Here is a 16400-nt window from a genome sequence, read left to right as displayed (position 1 = left end):
TGAAGTGCATAGTAGCTGCTGACATGCGCTAGCCTGTCCTGTCCCGTGTGCCTGGCGCTGTGCTGAGTGTGTCCACTGTCTCGTTTATTCTTGAAGCAGTATCCCCTGCCTGCAGTCAAGTAAAATCTCCAGGTGCTGCTTTCACCTTAGTAGGAAGGTAGCAGGATGTCCACCTGGCCTTGTTGAGTGAATTCTCTGCACTCCATCTGCTCCTCTCTTGCGGGCAGTGCTGGCTCGTCCCCGCTGTTGCCATCATTTCTTTGCCGACATGGGGCCAGTGTCACTGTGATGATCTAGACACCAGGTCATCCCTTCTGCTTGGTTCTCCTTGGCACCTCTCCTCTGCTACTTGTGGTGACGGGCACACAGTGACACTTGGCACCTGTGACGTGACCCCTCATTTCAAGTCCGCTGTCCCATCTCCACCTCTAGGAGACGAATGTGAAGGTCTTGACTTTTCCTGGGAAGGAAGGTCTTGGCTCTGTCTCTGAGTTCTGGTGGGGGGGAACCTGAATGTCCCAGCACTCGGGTATAGCTGCACTTCGTGGAGGCAGAGAGTATCAAAGGTCACTCTTCCTGTTCTCTATTCTGAGCATCTTTTCAGTGCCTGTGTTTGGAAGTTTCGCTAAGCCATTCCAACTCACTCCGCCGCGCCCTCCATCATAGTCACAAGAGGTAGTGGGGCTGGGCCAGTGCTAGGTCAGTGTCTGCTCCGCTGTGGGCTCTTTGGCGACCAGAGCTTTCTGACAACCATGGTTCAGCCCAGGGGCCAGTGCCTGCATGTTCGCGTGTCACTTCGGTGACCGTTGTCAGGACATGTGCTCCAAAGTGACCTGCGGACTTCCACTTGACTCAAATTCATGTTCCTCCTTCCCCTCTGCTCCAGCTCTTTACCTCCCAAAGTGGATGTTTCTCCAGGGGCCAGCTCTGTCACCTCTCTCTTCCAACCGGTTAGTCATATCCTCAGGAGACGTGAGAGACGCAGGTTTGATCCCTGGGTTGGGAAGATCCCCTGGAGAAGGAAATGGCAACCCACTTCAATATTCTTGCTTGGAGAATCCCATGGACAGAGGAGCCTGGTGGGCACAGTCCATGGGGTTGCACAGAGTTGGACATGACTGAGTAACTAGCACTTTCATGCATTATTGAAGCCCCCAAGAGTAGAAACCACTCCAGGAGCAACGCCCCACTGGGAGTGGCCCTGGGAGAGCGTCTCCAGGTTGACAACGGCTCGGTGGCCCCTGTGATTGGCACCTTGTTTCACTAGCTGGCTCATGACTCCCCACCAAATAAACCCACCCTTAGAGTGAAGGGAAGAAGGTACCGGTCCTGACTTGACCTCTCTGGGGGTGGTTGGGGGCAGTGAAATGTGAAAAGGGAGACGTGGACTCTCCCTGAGGAAGGCGAGTGTGACTCACCAGTCGGTGTGCACGCTGATCTGGTCACAGCACACGGGTTCCTTTCTAACGTCCCAGCGCTCCCGGGTCGGGTCTGATGTTAGTCTGGCTTCCGTGAAGCACGGACACCTCCTGCTTTACTGGAACCATGAGCCCTGCAAAAAGTGGTGAGGGTGATTTTTCCAATTCATCATTCATTGAAGCAATTAAACTGGAAATAGAACATTAGTGCTGTGTTAATGCAAACAGCAGCCCATCTAGTGGTATTACCCTGAAGTCTCTAGTTTTTAATGCCAGATCCGTGGGAGGCAGGCAGTACATGTTAGCGATGGGCTGAATGGAGGTGAGAGAGCTCAGGCATGGGCTGCTGTCAGGAGCAGGAGTGTTGATCATTATTTGCCTTGAGAAACACATCTCAGTATTGTTAGTCAGTGAATCCCTTAATCATGCGTCTCTGAAAACAGGCACCACAAAACCAAAGTTACTGGGGGCAGGGCGGGGCGGGGGGGGCGGCACTCTGGCAAGGCTGCTCTCGATGGCGTGCCAGTTCTCCTGGGACGCTCCTCTCAGAAGGGTCTCTCCTCTTCCTAATGGTTTTTCTCACACTGATCATAGAAGGCAAGTCCGTGCAGCCCACGCCTCTCCCTAGCCCTCTGGCCCTCTGCCTGCCCCTGCGTGTGTTCTGTCCCCACCAGAAGTTGCCAAGAGCATCCCAGCCGCCTCCCCGGAAGAGCCCACAGCCTTCTCTGACCCCCCTGGGCTCCCCTCCCTCCCACGGCCATGGTCACTCTGCGTACTCAGTACCTTCCGAGGATCAATTTCTCTTTGTTTTTTAAGTGCCTGCACAAGGTACAGACCTCTGGGACCTGCCAGAGAGTCGGCCTGTGCCCTGCTCCTCCCTCCCCGACCCTGCACTTGGCCCCAGGGGGTCTGTGGCAGCTGCCCCCTGCCAGGGTCCCCGGGTTCCACAGGCAGGACAGCTACAAAGGTGAGCATGCGGGGTGAGGTGTTCAAGGCTGGCTGTGTCCCTCTTTCCTGCGCTGCCGCCGCCAGGCTGTGTGTACTGATGGGTTCACGATCATAGAGACTGTTAAGGCGCCTGTTTAGCTAGTGAGTGAGAAAAATGGAAGTGGGGCAGTCGCCGAAGGTGCATCCAGACCCAAGAGGGCAAAGAATCAAATAGAGTTAAGACCAGGATGACTCACTTGCCAGTCACTGGAACCCTGGCTGCCTGGCTCATCCCGTTCTTCCGTTTGTGGGATCGAGGTGTCCGCCCACAAGGGTGGAGAAAAGCCATCATTAGTGGGGGAAACGATCAGAAGTGCGCCTTTGAAGATGAGTGTGAGAGTATTCGTTTGCTTCTCTCTTAAAGTACTTGGAGTCTGACCTGAATTCGGGGCCTTGACCATGTGGCAGGTGGACAAGGGTTCTCCTGTGACCGCACTGTTGACATCAAGGTGCTGAGCAGTGCTCAGATGGGGGCTGGTGTGTTCCAAGGTTTTGCAGAATGGAACAATCCATACCCAGGCACTTTATTTTCATGAGTAATCCAGCCTTTTTGTTCAGACAGTGGAATAACCCACATGGTGGGCCTTCCCATTTAACACGTATGGCTTTTGCCAGAGGAACTGTGAGCAGGTGGCACGGGGGCGTTTGACGGAGGCCATGGGTGGGCGAGTCTGCCATGGGGTGGCCACACACAGACCCCTGGTTCTCCAGGTGCTGGGGCCAGGTTCCACCAGCGCCGGTCAGTTCCCTGGGTTGTAGTTGTGGCGAGGCTGAACTGGGGGGAGAGGCTGGTTTCTCTCAGCTCACCTGGATGTGGGCTCCGGGTTGCCGGGCACTGGGTGATGGTTTGCTCCGTCTTCCTGGGCATTTGTCGCAGGGATGGGAGCTAACTGGTGCAGTGAATTCTAAAGTGGAAAGTGAGTTGACGATGGTCATTTGATCAGATGCCTCGGGACTGCCCGAAAGTATTTAGCATCCACCAAATAGTCGAGTACCTGTGACAGGCCGTGGGGGGCCCTGCAGGGCGGGGGGCGGGTGTTGCGGGGCACATCACCCCTGTGCCCCCACTGTCATGTCTTAGTCTTTGTGTTTCCCTCTGACGTCTCTGGGTCTCTGTCCCCACCTTGTGCACCATGAGTCCCTGAGGGGAGTCGCACCTATGTCTTGAGTCTGCTGTAAGGTGTTCAGTCTACCTCAAGGGGTCATCATGGTCAGCTCTGTCCCACAGCAGTCCTTCCAACGTCGCCACACACACTGGAATGTATATCTGCCCCGGCCCCGGCCCCGTCCCGCCTTCATCAGTTACCCTCCTGACCCCATCTCTTCCTCTGTCACCACAAACTCCTAGTGCAAATTGGATGCTGCTTTAAATGTGAAAACAATTGTTCAAAAGCTATAAAACCTGAATGAAAGCTAAAGCTGAATTTATAAGCCTTGTTGCATATGAGCCAAAAGTGCAAAAAGCTCTATATAATGAACTAACCTGCCACTCGTATAAATATAAATATATATAAATATATTAAAATCAGACTGTTCTACAAAATCGTGTATTTGTATTTTTGTGTACGTACAATTTTCTGCTAAGCAGAAGGAGGATGTAGTATAGGATGCTGTGAGAAGAGATTCGGTTTAATCCTGTTTCTTTGTTACTTATTTTTGTTAACATCAGATGCCTGTCTTTGTCTCACGTGTATGACACTGTTTGGAAATCTGCAGTATCTCTCTTCCCTAGGGCCAGCGTCCTCTAGAGAATGAAACCTGGGGTGGAGAGAGCCGTCCTGGGCACCAGACATGGGGCAGTGGCCCAGGTTGCCCGGGTGCCACTCGAGGCCCTGAGGTGGGACTAAGGGAACCAGAACTCCCCTTTCTAGAAATCAGCTTCCAAAAGAAGACTGTCAGCTCCAAGGCAGACTCTCCACCGGGAGGGGGCGCTCATGAGGGCCAGAAGGTCACCCAGAAAGCCAGCCTGGCTCCCTGGGTTCTGGCCCTTCTTCCACCTAGTTGCTGCCTTTTTCAGATCAGGTTACAAAATGCCTCCCCTCTGCTGAGTTGCTGGCGCTTCATCCCCCAGGCCTCCAGCCCCAGCTCCCTGGAGGGCCTCAGAACCCACCTTCCCGGTGCTAACACACAAGAGGCAGTAGTGCGGCTGCCAGCAGTGGCCAGAAATGACCACCAGACTGGCTCTGCGGGCCCCGGGCAGCCGGCCTTCCTCCGACAGAAGCCCCAGGCCTGGGCCTGCCTCCTGCTCCCGCCCACCTCTCAGCGTGCTCCCACCAGCCAGCGCCCCCCCACAACCCCGACGTGAACCTTCTCTAGGGAGAGCGATACTGCACCTTTGCCTGTGGGACTCCTATTTATAACAGTGTGTGATGACTGTAGCAAACAGCCCTTGTTTCTGGATGTACATGGTCCGAGAAACAAGCGCTCTCTTGTATTGATTAAAATAGTTCCAACGAGTCCTGTATCCTTGTATCTCCTATTCTGGATTAGTGCCTTTTGGACAGTAGACTGTTCTGTAATTAAAATGTAGTATACTGCTTTTTTGTACAGTTTTGTTTTAATAAAACTTTTTTTTAATTTGTGTTTATTTTAGTATTGTACCTATTAGAGAATAAAATGTATAACTGAACAAAGGCTGGCCGGGATTTCTTTGAGTAAGAAAAATCATTCGCGAAGTGCCCAACCCTTCTGACTTGAACATCCATCCCTTCGTGCTTTAAGAACAGTCTAGCGTCCCAGAGACGCTGGGAAGGGGTTCAGGGTATGATCAAGCATCTCCTGGTTGAGGGAATGTCAGCCAGGAATCTGGCCCCTGCTGCTGCCTCTATCCTGCGCTCCCTTCGTGTCTGCCTGAATTCCCCAGGAGAAGCCATGCCTTCCCGTAGCTTCCCCTCCGTGGTCCCCTCCACAGGCACCACGCTGCACGTCCTGAAATGACTAGGATGCTGGCAGCTGCTCTACCATGAGGACCACAGCCCTTGCTTTGCCGAGCCGCACCCACAGCACTTCCCTTTCCTACGGAAGCCCTCTTTCTTGGGGCTTCACCTTTAGCAGTCAACAACAACTTGAGAGAAAGCGGAAGCTTTGTTATCTGTGTTTCTTTAAGGCATCTGATGGTTGGGAGCAAATTCTTAAGCAGGACTGAAGCACCAGGTGCCCAAGCTCCCGTCCCACCTGACAGGTTTACCAACCCTTTCTCAGAGAAAAGGGAGACGTAGTTTGTTTCCTCACACGTGGTGAGAAAAGACTGTGCAAAGCTTTAAGCTGTCTTCAAGCTTTTGGTTGCCACCGAGACGAGCAGGTTTTCGGAGGAGGGGGATGCCCAGGGCCATCGCCACCCCATGCTCCTATTTGGGCCAGAACTGCTCCTTCCCGTTGTGCCCACGGCATCCCCTTCCTGCGCCTCATCTTGAGTCCTCCAAACACACTTGCCTGGAGGGAACCTCCTCCACCCCCCCAGAGCTCCAGGGCCCCCAGCTGGTGGGCACCGCACTCTAGTTCCACAACCACAGGGCTCATCCGGCAACACAAGGCCTAGTGCAGGACGGCGCGCAGGTGTCCGGGTGACCGAGCGAGTGAGCGAACGGACAGTGTGACATCCCCACTGGCACCCATCTTAGGGTCTGACTCAAAACCCCACAGCCTCATGCAAAGGAGATCTCATTGAGTTCCAAGAGAGTAAGTAGCCGCTCAAAAAACAAGATTTATCCTAGGAGCCAGATCCATCTGAGATGCTTGCCTCGGAGCAGGACAGCTCCTGGCTGCCAAATTTCTGTCATTATTTGGCAGCACTTAATCTCTGAGAACAAGTCCTGGGCACTTATGAATATAAACAAGTCCCGCCAGGACGTGCTCTGACTGCCGGCCACCTCCCCATCAGCCCTCCCGGCGGCTGCGGTCCTTACATTTGCAAGTACATTTTATCTCAGGCGAGGCGCTGGCCGAGTGACTCACCGATGTGGGGCCACCAGCGTGCTGGGCTGACCACGTCCTCACGGGGAGGGTGGGACCCTGGGGCCACCTTAGAAGGCCTGCTCCTCTCCCCGGTGCTGTTCGGGTCCTCGCTGGGTGCCACGTCCTGAGGATGCTGGCCCGAGGCAAGCAGGACCCAGAAGTTTGCCATCAGTCTCCACGACCTGTGGAGATGGGATCTGCTGGCGCCCACAGCCTTAATCCTCCTGCCCCAACCCCTTGCTGTGAAGGCTTTGAAGGTCGGCTCACCTGTGCGGCAGTGCAAGGAAGCCCTGCTCCCTGACTGCGGTGTCTGACGTGGGGCGCAGCACGCAGATCCAGGGGGACACGGAAGCCGAGGCCCAGAGCCAGGACATGCCTGCTCCAGAAAAGTGGCCTTCCACTGAGTTAGCCCAGAAGCTCCAAGTCTAAGGTCATCAGGAAGTTTCTGTTGGTCCTTGGCTCCTGAAAGACAACTGACTGGCCACAAAACCACATATGTGACACAGACCACCAGGCTAGGGGTTGTGTGCTCAGGGGCCTGCTACTGCCCTGAGCCTCCCCTCTTCCAGTCTCCATGCTGAAAAGCCCCGCCCCATCACTCAGAACCACGCCACCCCGACCCCTGGGGGACAGTCTGGAATGAGCCCCAACACTCCTGCCTTGGTGGGGAGGGGAAAGTAACAGGAAGACCACAGACAGAGGCAAGAGATCATCTGGTTTTATTTAGAGGCTGTTGGTCATATGGTGGGAAGGCATATAAGGTACAAAATTACAGACATTTAGTTCATTATACAATACAAATCATTAAGTCTTTACAGGTCATTACAGAGTCTTTGGGTTTTTAACTCCCATTTCATGTGTAGGAAATCAACAATCCCCCAATCAAAATCACTTCCTTGTGTGAACCCATCATATTTACAGAACTCCACACACACGCTCCAAGACTCCCCCAACACGACTAATGAGCAGCACACAGAAGGCACGAAGGGTTCCTCCGAGAAGGGTGCACGCAGGGACAATGGAGTTGGGGTCTCAGGCTGCACAGCCTGTCCTGGAGGTGAGGAGTGACAGACAGACAGACGGGGTGGCGACCCTGGGAGCTAGAGAGGTGTGAGAGCAGGCAGGCCTCGGTCAAGGGCGGCTCATCTTAGCCCAGAAAACCTCCCAATGGGTTTCACAGACAAAGGAGCTTAATCCAAGAGGAGGGAGAGTAAGGGGAGGGGGGGGCGGTGCTGAACATCTAAGCCTTTCAGACTCCCCAGGCCATTCACAGCTAAGCACACAGGGCCCTTCATGCCAGCCTGGCCAACCCGACTCAGCCCCACAGCTGGGTTTTCTCACCCTCCTGCTTCCTCTGAGCATCTCGGTCAGCCACCCCCACTGCCTCTCCCCACAGTCCCCTGGGGTCTGGGCTGGGTGACCATCTCTGAGCAAAGCAGGAGGGCTCCCGCCTGGCCTTGACCTGTCCTCAGGCAGCCTGGAGCCCCAGTGCCACACAGCCTCCCACCACTCCTGCTGTCTTACTAAATCCCAGAGCTTGACTGGCTGACATTTATTTAAAATGAGGTCTGTCAGCAAGTGGAGGACAGAAGACAGCGGGAAGGAGGAGCCCCTCCCTCCCGCCCATTCTCCAGCCACACGCTACCCCCAAAAACCTCAGGGCAAAGGGCGAGCTGCCTGCCCCACCTAGAAGAGGACAGCCCCCAAGCCCCCAGGAAGCTAGCGACAGCAAGAGAGAGGCCAGGGCGTCCCAGGAGTCTGCTCCATCCATCCACACACTGACCCAAAGCGATGTGAGGTCGTGAAGCAAAGTGGGGAGTGGTGCAGGGGCGGGGGAGGGACGATGGCTGGCCCCACACCCTGTGAGGACACAGCATGGCCTCCACAGCCTGCTGTGTTCTCCCAGAGCTCCCTCACTGCCCTCAAGGGTCCCAGGCCACCCAGGGGCCAGAGCGGGCTCAGGAGAGCCAGGCCAGCCACTGCCCTGCCAGCAGCGCTGACAGATGAGGGTGCCTGGGGCAGCCTGCGTGCTGACCTCCTGGCCATGGGGACAGCTCACCAGGAACACCAGTGACGTGGCCTTCCTAACACCACAAGCATGGGCCCAAACTCGCTTCATTCTAAGAAAACCCCAGGCGAGCTAAGGGCTACAGACTCGAGAGCAGCAACAGTGTTTTCCTCCTGGGAGGAAGGACCACCTCTGCACACAGGGGCCCTGGCCGCTCCCCCCTAGTCCCAACAGCACGAGGCCAAGGGCTCTAAGGAGATGCTGCCTCACTGGGTAGGCACACCAGGCCCCGGTGAGTGCAGGGCAGGGCCGGTGGGAGACGCTCAGGCAGAGGGAACTGGGGATGTTTGAAAGGCAGGCCCCAGGAGAAAGGGAGGTCAGGCTGGGAGGAGAAGGGTGTCCTGAGGCCTCCTGGGACAACAGCGTTGGAAGGAGCTGACCCACATCACCTAAGGCTCCCCCTGGCCTCCCTCAAGGTTGGAAGGAGCCAACCTCTATCACCCAAGGCTCCTCTCAGCCCCTGCAAGCTCCAGCCAAAAACCTGCTCAGGGCAGCGACCCTACTGTCATCTCATCCACTTTAGCTCAACCAGCAACAAAATGAGCGCAGCCCCTCGTCCCCCAGCTGACCAGCCAAGGCCGGTTCTGCGAGGTTGTGACGCCTGTCACGGGGCAGATGGGCCCCAGCAAGTACTGGGCTCCATCCATGAGGATCACAAACACGCCAACCATCTTCTAGTTCCCCACATTGTCTCTCCAAGTGTGGGGTGCATGACTTTCTGCCCCTAGGCAGATCATGGGGGCTCTGGGAGCAAGGGCCACCCTCCCACGGAGGAGGATCGCACACTGGACATGGGTCTGAAGGAGAATGTCTATGCTGGGAAGGAGGTTGTGTAGAAAAGCTGACAGAGTTAAGAGCACTTAGTTCAGGCACATGCCTTGCCTGGCAGGTGTTCCCCTGAAGACCAGTGGAGGACAGGAAGGGAGTAAGGGGGTGGCCCCACAGACAGGAGCCCCAGCCCCCTGCAGACCTGCGGCTCCGACAGCCCTGGCCCCAAAGGAAGGAGACAGGCTTCTTGTGGCGGAGGGCAAACCACCAGCCTGGGAGCTGCACCCGGGGAATGAGAAAGATGCCTTCTGCCTGGGTCAGGGCAGCTGTCATGGGGGAGCCCCCCACCCCTCCCCGGAATCCCAGGCCAGCTGTCCGCTGGGGCAGCAGATGGGAGCAAGGGCACACCGGGCCAGGTCACTAAAACCTGCAGACTCCGTGCCAGGCTGCTGTGCCCTGGGTGGGCGGAGGTCCAGGTGGGCTGGAAGCCACTTCTCAGGGACACAGAAAGAGCCCGAGTGGGGAATCAGAGGCTGGGGCTTCCACACACTGGAAAAACCAGTAACTCTCCTTGGTTTCAGCCTGTTCACTGTGAAAACCCTTCCAGCTCCCAAGCTAGGAGTATTTGTTGAGACGAAGGGATGCGATCTTAGGCTCCCGGGCCCGTCCCCCATTCTAAATCGGGCCAGGGCAGCTTGGGGTGATGAGATATTGTTCTGGGCAGGCGAGCCCATGGCCGGCAGAGCCTGCACACGGCTCCATCCTGTCCCGCAGTCCCGGAGGCGACAGGAGGGTGCCTTGGTGTCAGCACGCCGGGTCATGGAGGCCACTTCACCTGAGCTCCTTCCTGTGGCCCCCGCACAGCCCCTCCCAGGAGCAGGAAACCAGGGCCGCCTTCAAGTGAGGGGCTTCAAGTTGCTAGAGAACCGAGTTTTGTTGTTTTTTTCAAGCTTTCTGGCTATCATTTTTAAGAGTCTAAACATGAGAACTGAAGAGGCAGCCTAGAATGCTGTGTGCAAACTCCAGCTCCGAGCTTCCACCCCCGACTGCAGGGTGTCCCCAAATCTTGCTCACAGCACAGGCCCAGTGGCTCCGGCGATGACAGGCAGGGAAGGCAGCCGAATGTTCGTCAGCAGGTCACTGGACCACCACCTTGGTAATTCGAGAAGCACTGATGGAAAAAGGGCTCAGGGCCAGGGCTGTCTGGCCCATGGCTCCGAGAGGCCCTCAGGGGTGAACCCTGCCAGGCTGCAGCCCTGGGCTGAGCAGGCCTCAGGGCACAGAACTGCCATGAAGCTCAACTGGTCTAAGGACCCTCCCAGATCCCAAATTGCACCAAGGAAGGCCGTGACGCCTCTGAATGCAGAAGCACAACAACTACCTCCTCCCTTTTTTGATGTCAGCTGAGAGTAAGGCCACTTGTGCATCTGTGTTTAAGACACAGGGAGGAGCTGAGTGTCCTCTGGCCCCTCCAGGAACCCACGTCTGAGGCAGCAGGCTGGCCGTTCCGCAGCGGTCACGGAGGCTGGTGATGTGCAAGGTGGGCCCTGGGCACTGGTGCTGGGCGGACGATTGTGGCTCGCTAACAATTTTAGATTTTGAAAAAATAAATATAAATAAATATATTCCAGGAACTCTGTTAAGGAAATAAATGGCAAAGAGAGAAAACTTTCCAGGTATAAAGATGCTGAAACACCCACAAAGAAACCTCTAAGAAACCCTGTGGAAAGAAAGAGGGAAAGAGGGGGCAGGCCTGGGGCCCAGGCACTTAGAGGAGCCGGCACTTGGGAGGTGTTGGGGGTAACTGGGGTGCAAGCCAGGACTTGAGGCGCTGGGGGCTGCCTCCATGGAAGTGAAAAGGCACTAGTTTACAATTATGTTTTAAGAGGTTAACGGGGTCACCAGACAAGAACAAAGAGCAACAGCAGCTGTGAGTGGGCAGCCCCAGGCCCAGGGAGACAGCGGGGACCTCACTCTGGGCTCCTGGAATCTTCCACCTGAGGTCCAGCTGAGACGTGCCCTCACCCCCTGGGGAGAGGGAGAAATGGGGGGTGGGAGGGGTGGGAGGTCACCAGCCCCACGTCACCGTGCAAAAAGCATTCCTGGCCTATCTCCAGGGAGAGGGGCTGGAGGGCCCCCCAGGACTGACCCCGCAAGGGCTCGGAGGGGCCTGGCGCCCTCTGTCCATCACCCCGGAAGGACGGGAGGCAACTGCCCTGCCGCTCAGCTGGCCCAGGACTTGCGGTTCTCGGGGTTCCCGTGGCTGCGCTCGGCTCGCAGCGCCGTGCCCTCGGTCTTGGCCAGCGCTGCTGTCAGTGAGGCCAGATTGGTGGCGGAGCCGGAGAGCATGCCACTCCTGCGGGGCTCGGGGGCGCCCTGCAGACGGAGCCCCGTGCTGCGCCTCCGCCCAGTGCCTGCTGCCCTGCGCACACGGCCCGGCCTCACCAGCAACCCGTAGCCAGGGTTGCACTTGAAGTACTGCTTCCCGCCGATGGAGCCATCATTCTTACCTGGGGAAAGAGAGGAAGGTGTGGAGGTGGCTCCCAGCCCCATGGGAGCCCTGTGCGCCCAAGCAGCCGTGCCCCGTGGAAGGCGTGGGGCCCGGGAAATGCCTCCCAGGCAGCACCAGTGGTCACTGCAGACAGATCCCTGTGGCCTCAGACACGGTCAAGGCCTGGTCACTTCTGATGCCCACGTGCCAAAGCCGAGCCCCCTGTTCCCCCTCGGCACTGACCATTTTCATTCTGGACAAGTCAAAATGCAAACCAAGCAAGGAGGTCATAAGGTAGAATGATTATATTTTCTAAATCTATTGGATGGGAACTGGCAAATTACCAAACTGAGGCTAGAGAGATGGGCTTCCCTGGTGGCTCAGTGGTAAAGAATCCACCTGCCAAGCAGGAGACTCAGGTTTGATCCTTTGGGTCAGGAAGATCCCTTGGAGGAGGAAATGGCAACCCACTCCAGTATTCTTGCCTGGAGAATCCCATGGACAGAGGAGCCTGGAGGGCTATGGTCCATGGGGTCGCAAACAGTAGGACACAACTGAGAAACTAAACAGCAGCAGCTAGTGAGTTGGCACCCTGGTGCGTCAAGGTGGGGAGATGTTTCCTTCACAAAAGCAAATAGACAATGCTTTAAGGTGAAGGACAGCATGCGGCAGGGGGATGAGGAGTGGGTCCCTGACCCCTACGTGCCCACCAAGCTTCCGCTCAGAGAACGGCTGCCCCACCCTGGGACACACTGGCAGGAGGGAGAAAGGCAATCAGGCCGGCAGAGCTCAGTGTGTTGGACACAGAGAACCCCCTATATCTCCTCAAGAGAAAGTATGGCCACACGAAACTTCAAAGAGTATTCCCTGCTGCCTCACTCGCAATGGCCAAAAAGTGGGAGCAACCCAAATGTCCATCACCTGACAAGTGGATGAACAGCACAGGGCATCCTTACAACGGGATAGCATGGGCCATAGAAAGGAATGAAGCGCTGACAGACCGCGACTGGCTGAGCCTGGGGAACGGAGAAGTGAGATAAGCCAGCCACAGCGCTCAGGCCTTTATGACTCCATGTATATGAAAGTCCAGATTAGGACCTTTCATATCAATTTTGACAAACAGTATAGATTAACGGTTTACCTGGGGCTTGGGGAGGGGAGTGTCTTGCTAACTGACATACGGCTTCTTTTGGGGGTGATAAACCCATTGAAAAATCAGGTTGCATAACTCTGGAAATATAGTAAGAACTGCTGAACTGTACCCTTTAAACTTCTGGATTTTTTGTTATGTGAACTGCATCACAATAAAACTATTTCCAAAAAACAAAAAACCTGCATTCCATCTGCTATATACAATGTAGCTAGACTTAGAGGGCATTATGCTAAGTGAAATAAGTCAGACAGAGAAAGACAAATACTGTATGTTATCTCTTACATGTGGAACTGAAAAAATAAAACAAAGGACTATAACAAAACAGAAGCAGACTCACAGACACAGAGAACAAACTGATGGTTTCCAGTTGGAGAAAGGGAAGCAAGAGGGGCAAGACAGAGGGAGGGGATTTAAGAGGCACAAACTACTGTGTATACAATAGGCTACAAGCATACATTATATGGCACCTGGAATACAGCCAGTGTTTTATAATAACTTTAAATGGAGTATAATCCATAAAAATTTTGTATCACTAGTTTGTACACTGGAAACTAATATTGTAAATCAACTGCATCTCAATTTTAAAAAAACAACAGGAAAACAATTCCTTAAGCCCTGCCCTCAGTTTTTCTGCAAATGATGATGTCTTGGCTTGGAGGTGAGCCATTCTATAAAGGAGACTCACCTCTCCTTTCAGCCTGCTGGGGGTCCAGGAGCCTGGGGGTGCCTTGGGAACATCTGAGGCATCTGAACCTCCACACGGGCCTCAGAGTTTGTAACCTGAGCTAGCACAGCAGACAGAGCTGCTGTGACAGTTCAAATGCAGCTGTTTCTGTGACTAAAAACTAAAATCCAGGATTTAAATTCATTATCGAATTAATATTTAGTAGCTTTCAAAAAATGTCTTAAGTTTCTGACAAATCTCTGCAGGTTAAAAAAAGAGAATCTGATGCTTAAAACACTTAGGAGAGTCTTATCTAGAGAAAATCCCTGATTTTGAAAAGTGTTAACTCCAGGGCTCAGAGAGGTCAATGATGTGCCCAAGGGCACACAGCAGGTGCTTGGCAGCGCCCACACTTTTCGGCCAGACTGCAGTGGGCATGGGGGCAGGAGCCTGTCCCAAACTAGCATCACTCACCTGAAGGTAAGTCCAGCTCCACTCCAACCCAGGTGCCCTCCTGAAAGTCGGTGGGTCCCACGTATCTCACGATGCCCGTCTTGTTGGTGCCCACCGTCACATATTCTCCCTCCTTGAGCCACTCTGGGACCTCACTGGCTTCTTCAGAATCCGAGGAGACTTCCAGCTTTCCCAGGGCCTGAGCCCCAGCGCCGCCGTCCCCCAGGTCTCCTGAGGTCAGTGGGTCCTCCGCGGTCCCCGAGGGGCCGCCGGGATCCCCGCCAAGCATGCGCGTGAACGACTTCAGCTCCGAGGTCCTCACCTTCTGGATCCTGAATGGAGAGGCGGGAGCGGGCGGCTGGAACCGGGGGTCTGAAGGCGGCGGTGGCCTGGAGACATTGGGCTCTGGGCCGGTGACTGGTTTCACCTGGGGCTGGGTGTTCTCTGGCTTCTTGGGGGCGGCAGGGTAGCTCCTGCTTGCCTGGTTGGGTGGTGGGGGGCCTGCTGCCTGGTTCTGCTTCTCTGCAGGCGTCCCAGCTGGGCCCAGGGCTGCACCGTTGCCCAGCGCCTTTCCCTCCACCAAGGTGGCCGGAGGCTCGAGGGTGACCAGGCCAGGGCCCGGAGGGGTCGAGGCCCCGGCATCCAGACCAGATCCACAGGCATCCGACAGGGTGGCAGTGGAGACGCTGTGCGAGAAGTAGCCGCTGGATGCTTCGCTCAGGGGGCTGGGGGGCCCATCCCCACCCTCGGGGGCGGGGGAGGTAGGTGTCACTCTCGGGGGCCCATCACAGGTCTTGGGTACAGGGGTGGCCGGCAGGGCCACATGCATGTTGGGGGCCACACGCAGCCCTCCGTTCTCCCGCTGAGCCTGGAAAGGGGAGAGTTCAGAGTTAGGCATTCCTCCCCAAAGCCTCGAGGCCAATCCTGTTGTTGGTGGAGACAGACAGCTCTGATAGTGGGACTAGAGGGGCCTTGCAGCCGGGCAGAAGGTTCCCACATCAGTTCTCCGTGCGACCTCTGAGCACAGATAAGAGAGGCCAATAGGCTCCAAGCCACTGCTACCCCTCCCTGCCCTGACCCGGGCTGAGCAAGGCAGCCCTGAGTACCCCTCATTGCCTCCCCTTCCATAAAGCACAGCTCCTATAGCTGCCTATGATTTCCAGTTAAGAATTACACATTTGGTCTTAAATGTCTTGTGTTTTTGGTACAGACCCCCTAAAACCCGTGGGGTTTCCCAAATGCTAGAAACAATAAAGGTTTCCTGATACTCATAACAAGCCCCTTATGACCACATCTGAGTTTATGTTAAGGGGGGTGACTTTTGGAAAACCCCCCAAGGGAGGGGCTGGTTGCCAAGGGGACCAATCACATGACTAGAAGACTAACTTTCCATCCCATCCCCAACCTCTGAGAAGGGGCTGGAGGCTGACTCACTCACCATCCCATCCCTGACCTCTGGGGAGGGGCTGGAGGCTGAATCACTCACCAGTGGCCAACGATTTAATCGACCATGCCTATGTAATGACCTCCACAAAACCCCTAAAAGGACCGGGTTTGGAGAGCTTTTGGGTAGGAGAACACGTGGCAATCTGGGCAAACACTGTGCCCAGAGAGCATGGCAGCGCCCTGCCCCTCCCGGCAGGTCTCTCTCATCTGGCTGCTCCTATATTACACCCCTTGCTAATAAACTGATAGTCTAGTAAGTAAAATATTTCTTTTGGGTTCTGTGAGTCGCTCCAGCAAATTCACTGAACCTGAGGGAGGGGTCAGGGGATCCTCTGGTCTGGAGCCTGTGGGACTCAGTGTCTGAAGTGGGGGCAGTCTTGTGGGGCGGAGCCCTCAAGCTGCGGGGATTGGATGCTGTCACCAGGTAGACAGGGTCAGGGCGGAGTTAACTGTGGGACACTCCCCTGGTGTCAGAACTGCCTGCTGTTCTGAACGACGATGTGGGGCGGCAGCTGGGCAGTGTGGTACAAGACGGGCAGGCGAGCCTTCACATAAAGCATGGCGCATGTGAACACCCGACTCCCTCTTACACCTCCTGCACTCAGGCCCGGAGCTCTGCTCTTTCAGGAACGGACCCACCCCTGCCCAGGACCAACTCTGGGGAGGCTGAGAGGATTGCTGGAGGCCAGGAGAGCACTCTGCTCCTGCAAAACTGAAACGGTGGCCTCGGCGAGGGATCCGGACATGCCAGAGCACAGCTCGGGCAGGAAGCGACGACCCTGGGGTCTGCGGGCCGGGAGGCAGGGGAAGAGGAGGGACAGAGGCTGCCTGCAGGCTGTACCCTTCCCTTGAGAGGCTGTCTTTCGAGACGCTGCTCAAGGCTGGCCCCACGGCCCGGGTCAGGGTCTCCGATCCTGGAGACTGGTGGGCCGAGGAGCAGCCAGCCCAGCGAGGAGGGCTGAGTGAAGCCGGAGCTGCGCTGGGCTCACCGCCTCTCA

General features: G+C 55.8%; 2 protein-coding genes across 6 annotated transcripts in view; both read right to left on the bottom strand.

The window, feature by feature from the left end:
- Nucleotides 1–4943: 4943 nt before the first annotated feature.
- On the bottom strand, nucleotides 4944–7145 carry LOC145509004 (uncharacterized). The gene is made up of 2 exons (XM_081496864.1): nucleotides 6627–7145; nucleotides 4944–6541 (listed from the first exon to the last, which is right to left on the bottom strand). Exons 1-2 carry the CDS (start codon nucleotides 6731–6733, stop codon nucleotides 6331–6333), a joined length of 318 nt encoding a protein of 105 aa, XP_081352990.1. The 5' UTR covers nucleotides 6734–7145; the 3' UTR covers nucleotides 4944–6330.
- The window catches only part of KIF13B (kinesin family member 13B), a 211488-nt gene continuing 202149 nt past the window's right edge, over nucleotides 7062–16400 (bottom strand). For 4 of the 5 annotated variants that reach the window (XM_081496112.1, XM_081496072.1, XM_081496101.1 and 1 more), the window contains 2 exons: nucleotides 13978–14824; nucleotides 7062–11705 (listed from right to left, as the gene is read on the bottom strand). In XM_081496112.1, coding sequence (XP_081352238.1) covers nucleotides 11419–11705; nucleotides 13978–14824 — 1134 coding nt within the window. In that variant the 3' untranslated portion in view covers nucleotides 7062–11418. The remainder of the gene's footprint in view (nucleotides 11706–13977; nucleotides 14825–16400) is intronic. The other variant, XM_081496092.1, reaches the window with a different exon arrangement.

This window comes from Giraffa tippelskirchi, chromosome 1, assembly GCF_054371585.1.
Source record: "Giraffa tippelskirchi isolate mGirTip1 chromosome 1, T2T-mGirTip1v1.2.pri, whole genome shotgun sequence".
Taxonomy (NCBI): Eukaryota; Metazoa; Chordata; class Mammalia; order Artiodactyla; family Giraffidae; genus Giraffa; species Giraffa tippelskirchi.
Note: the sequence above shows the minus strand (reverse complement) of the source record. Positions and strands in the feature narration are given on the sequence as shown.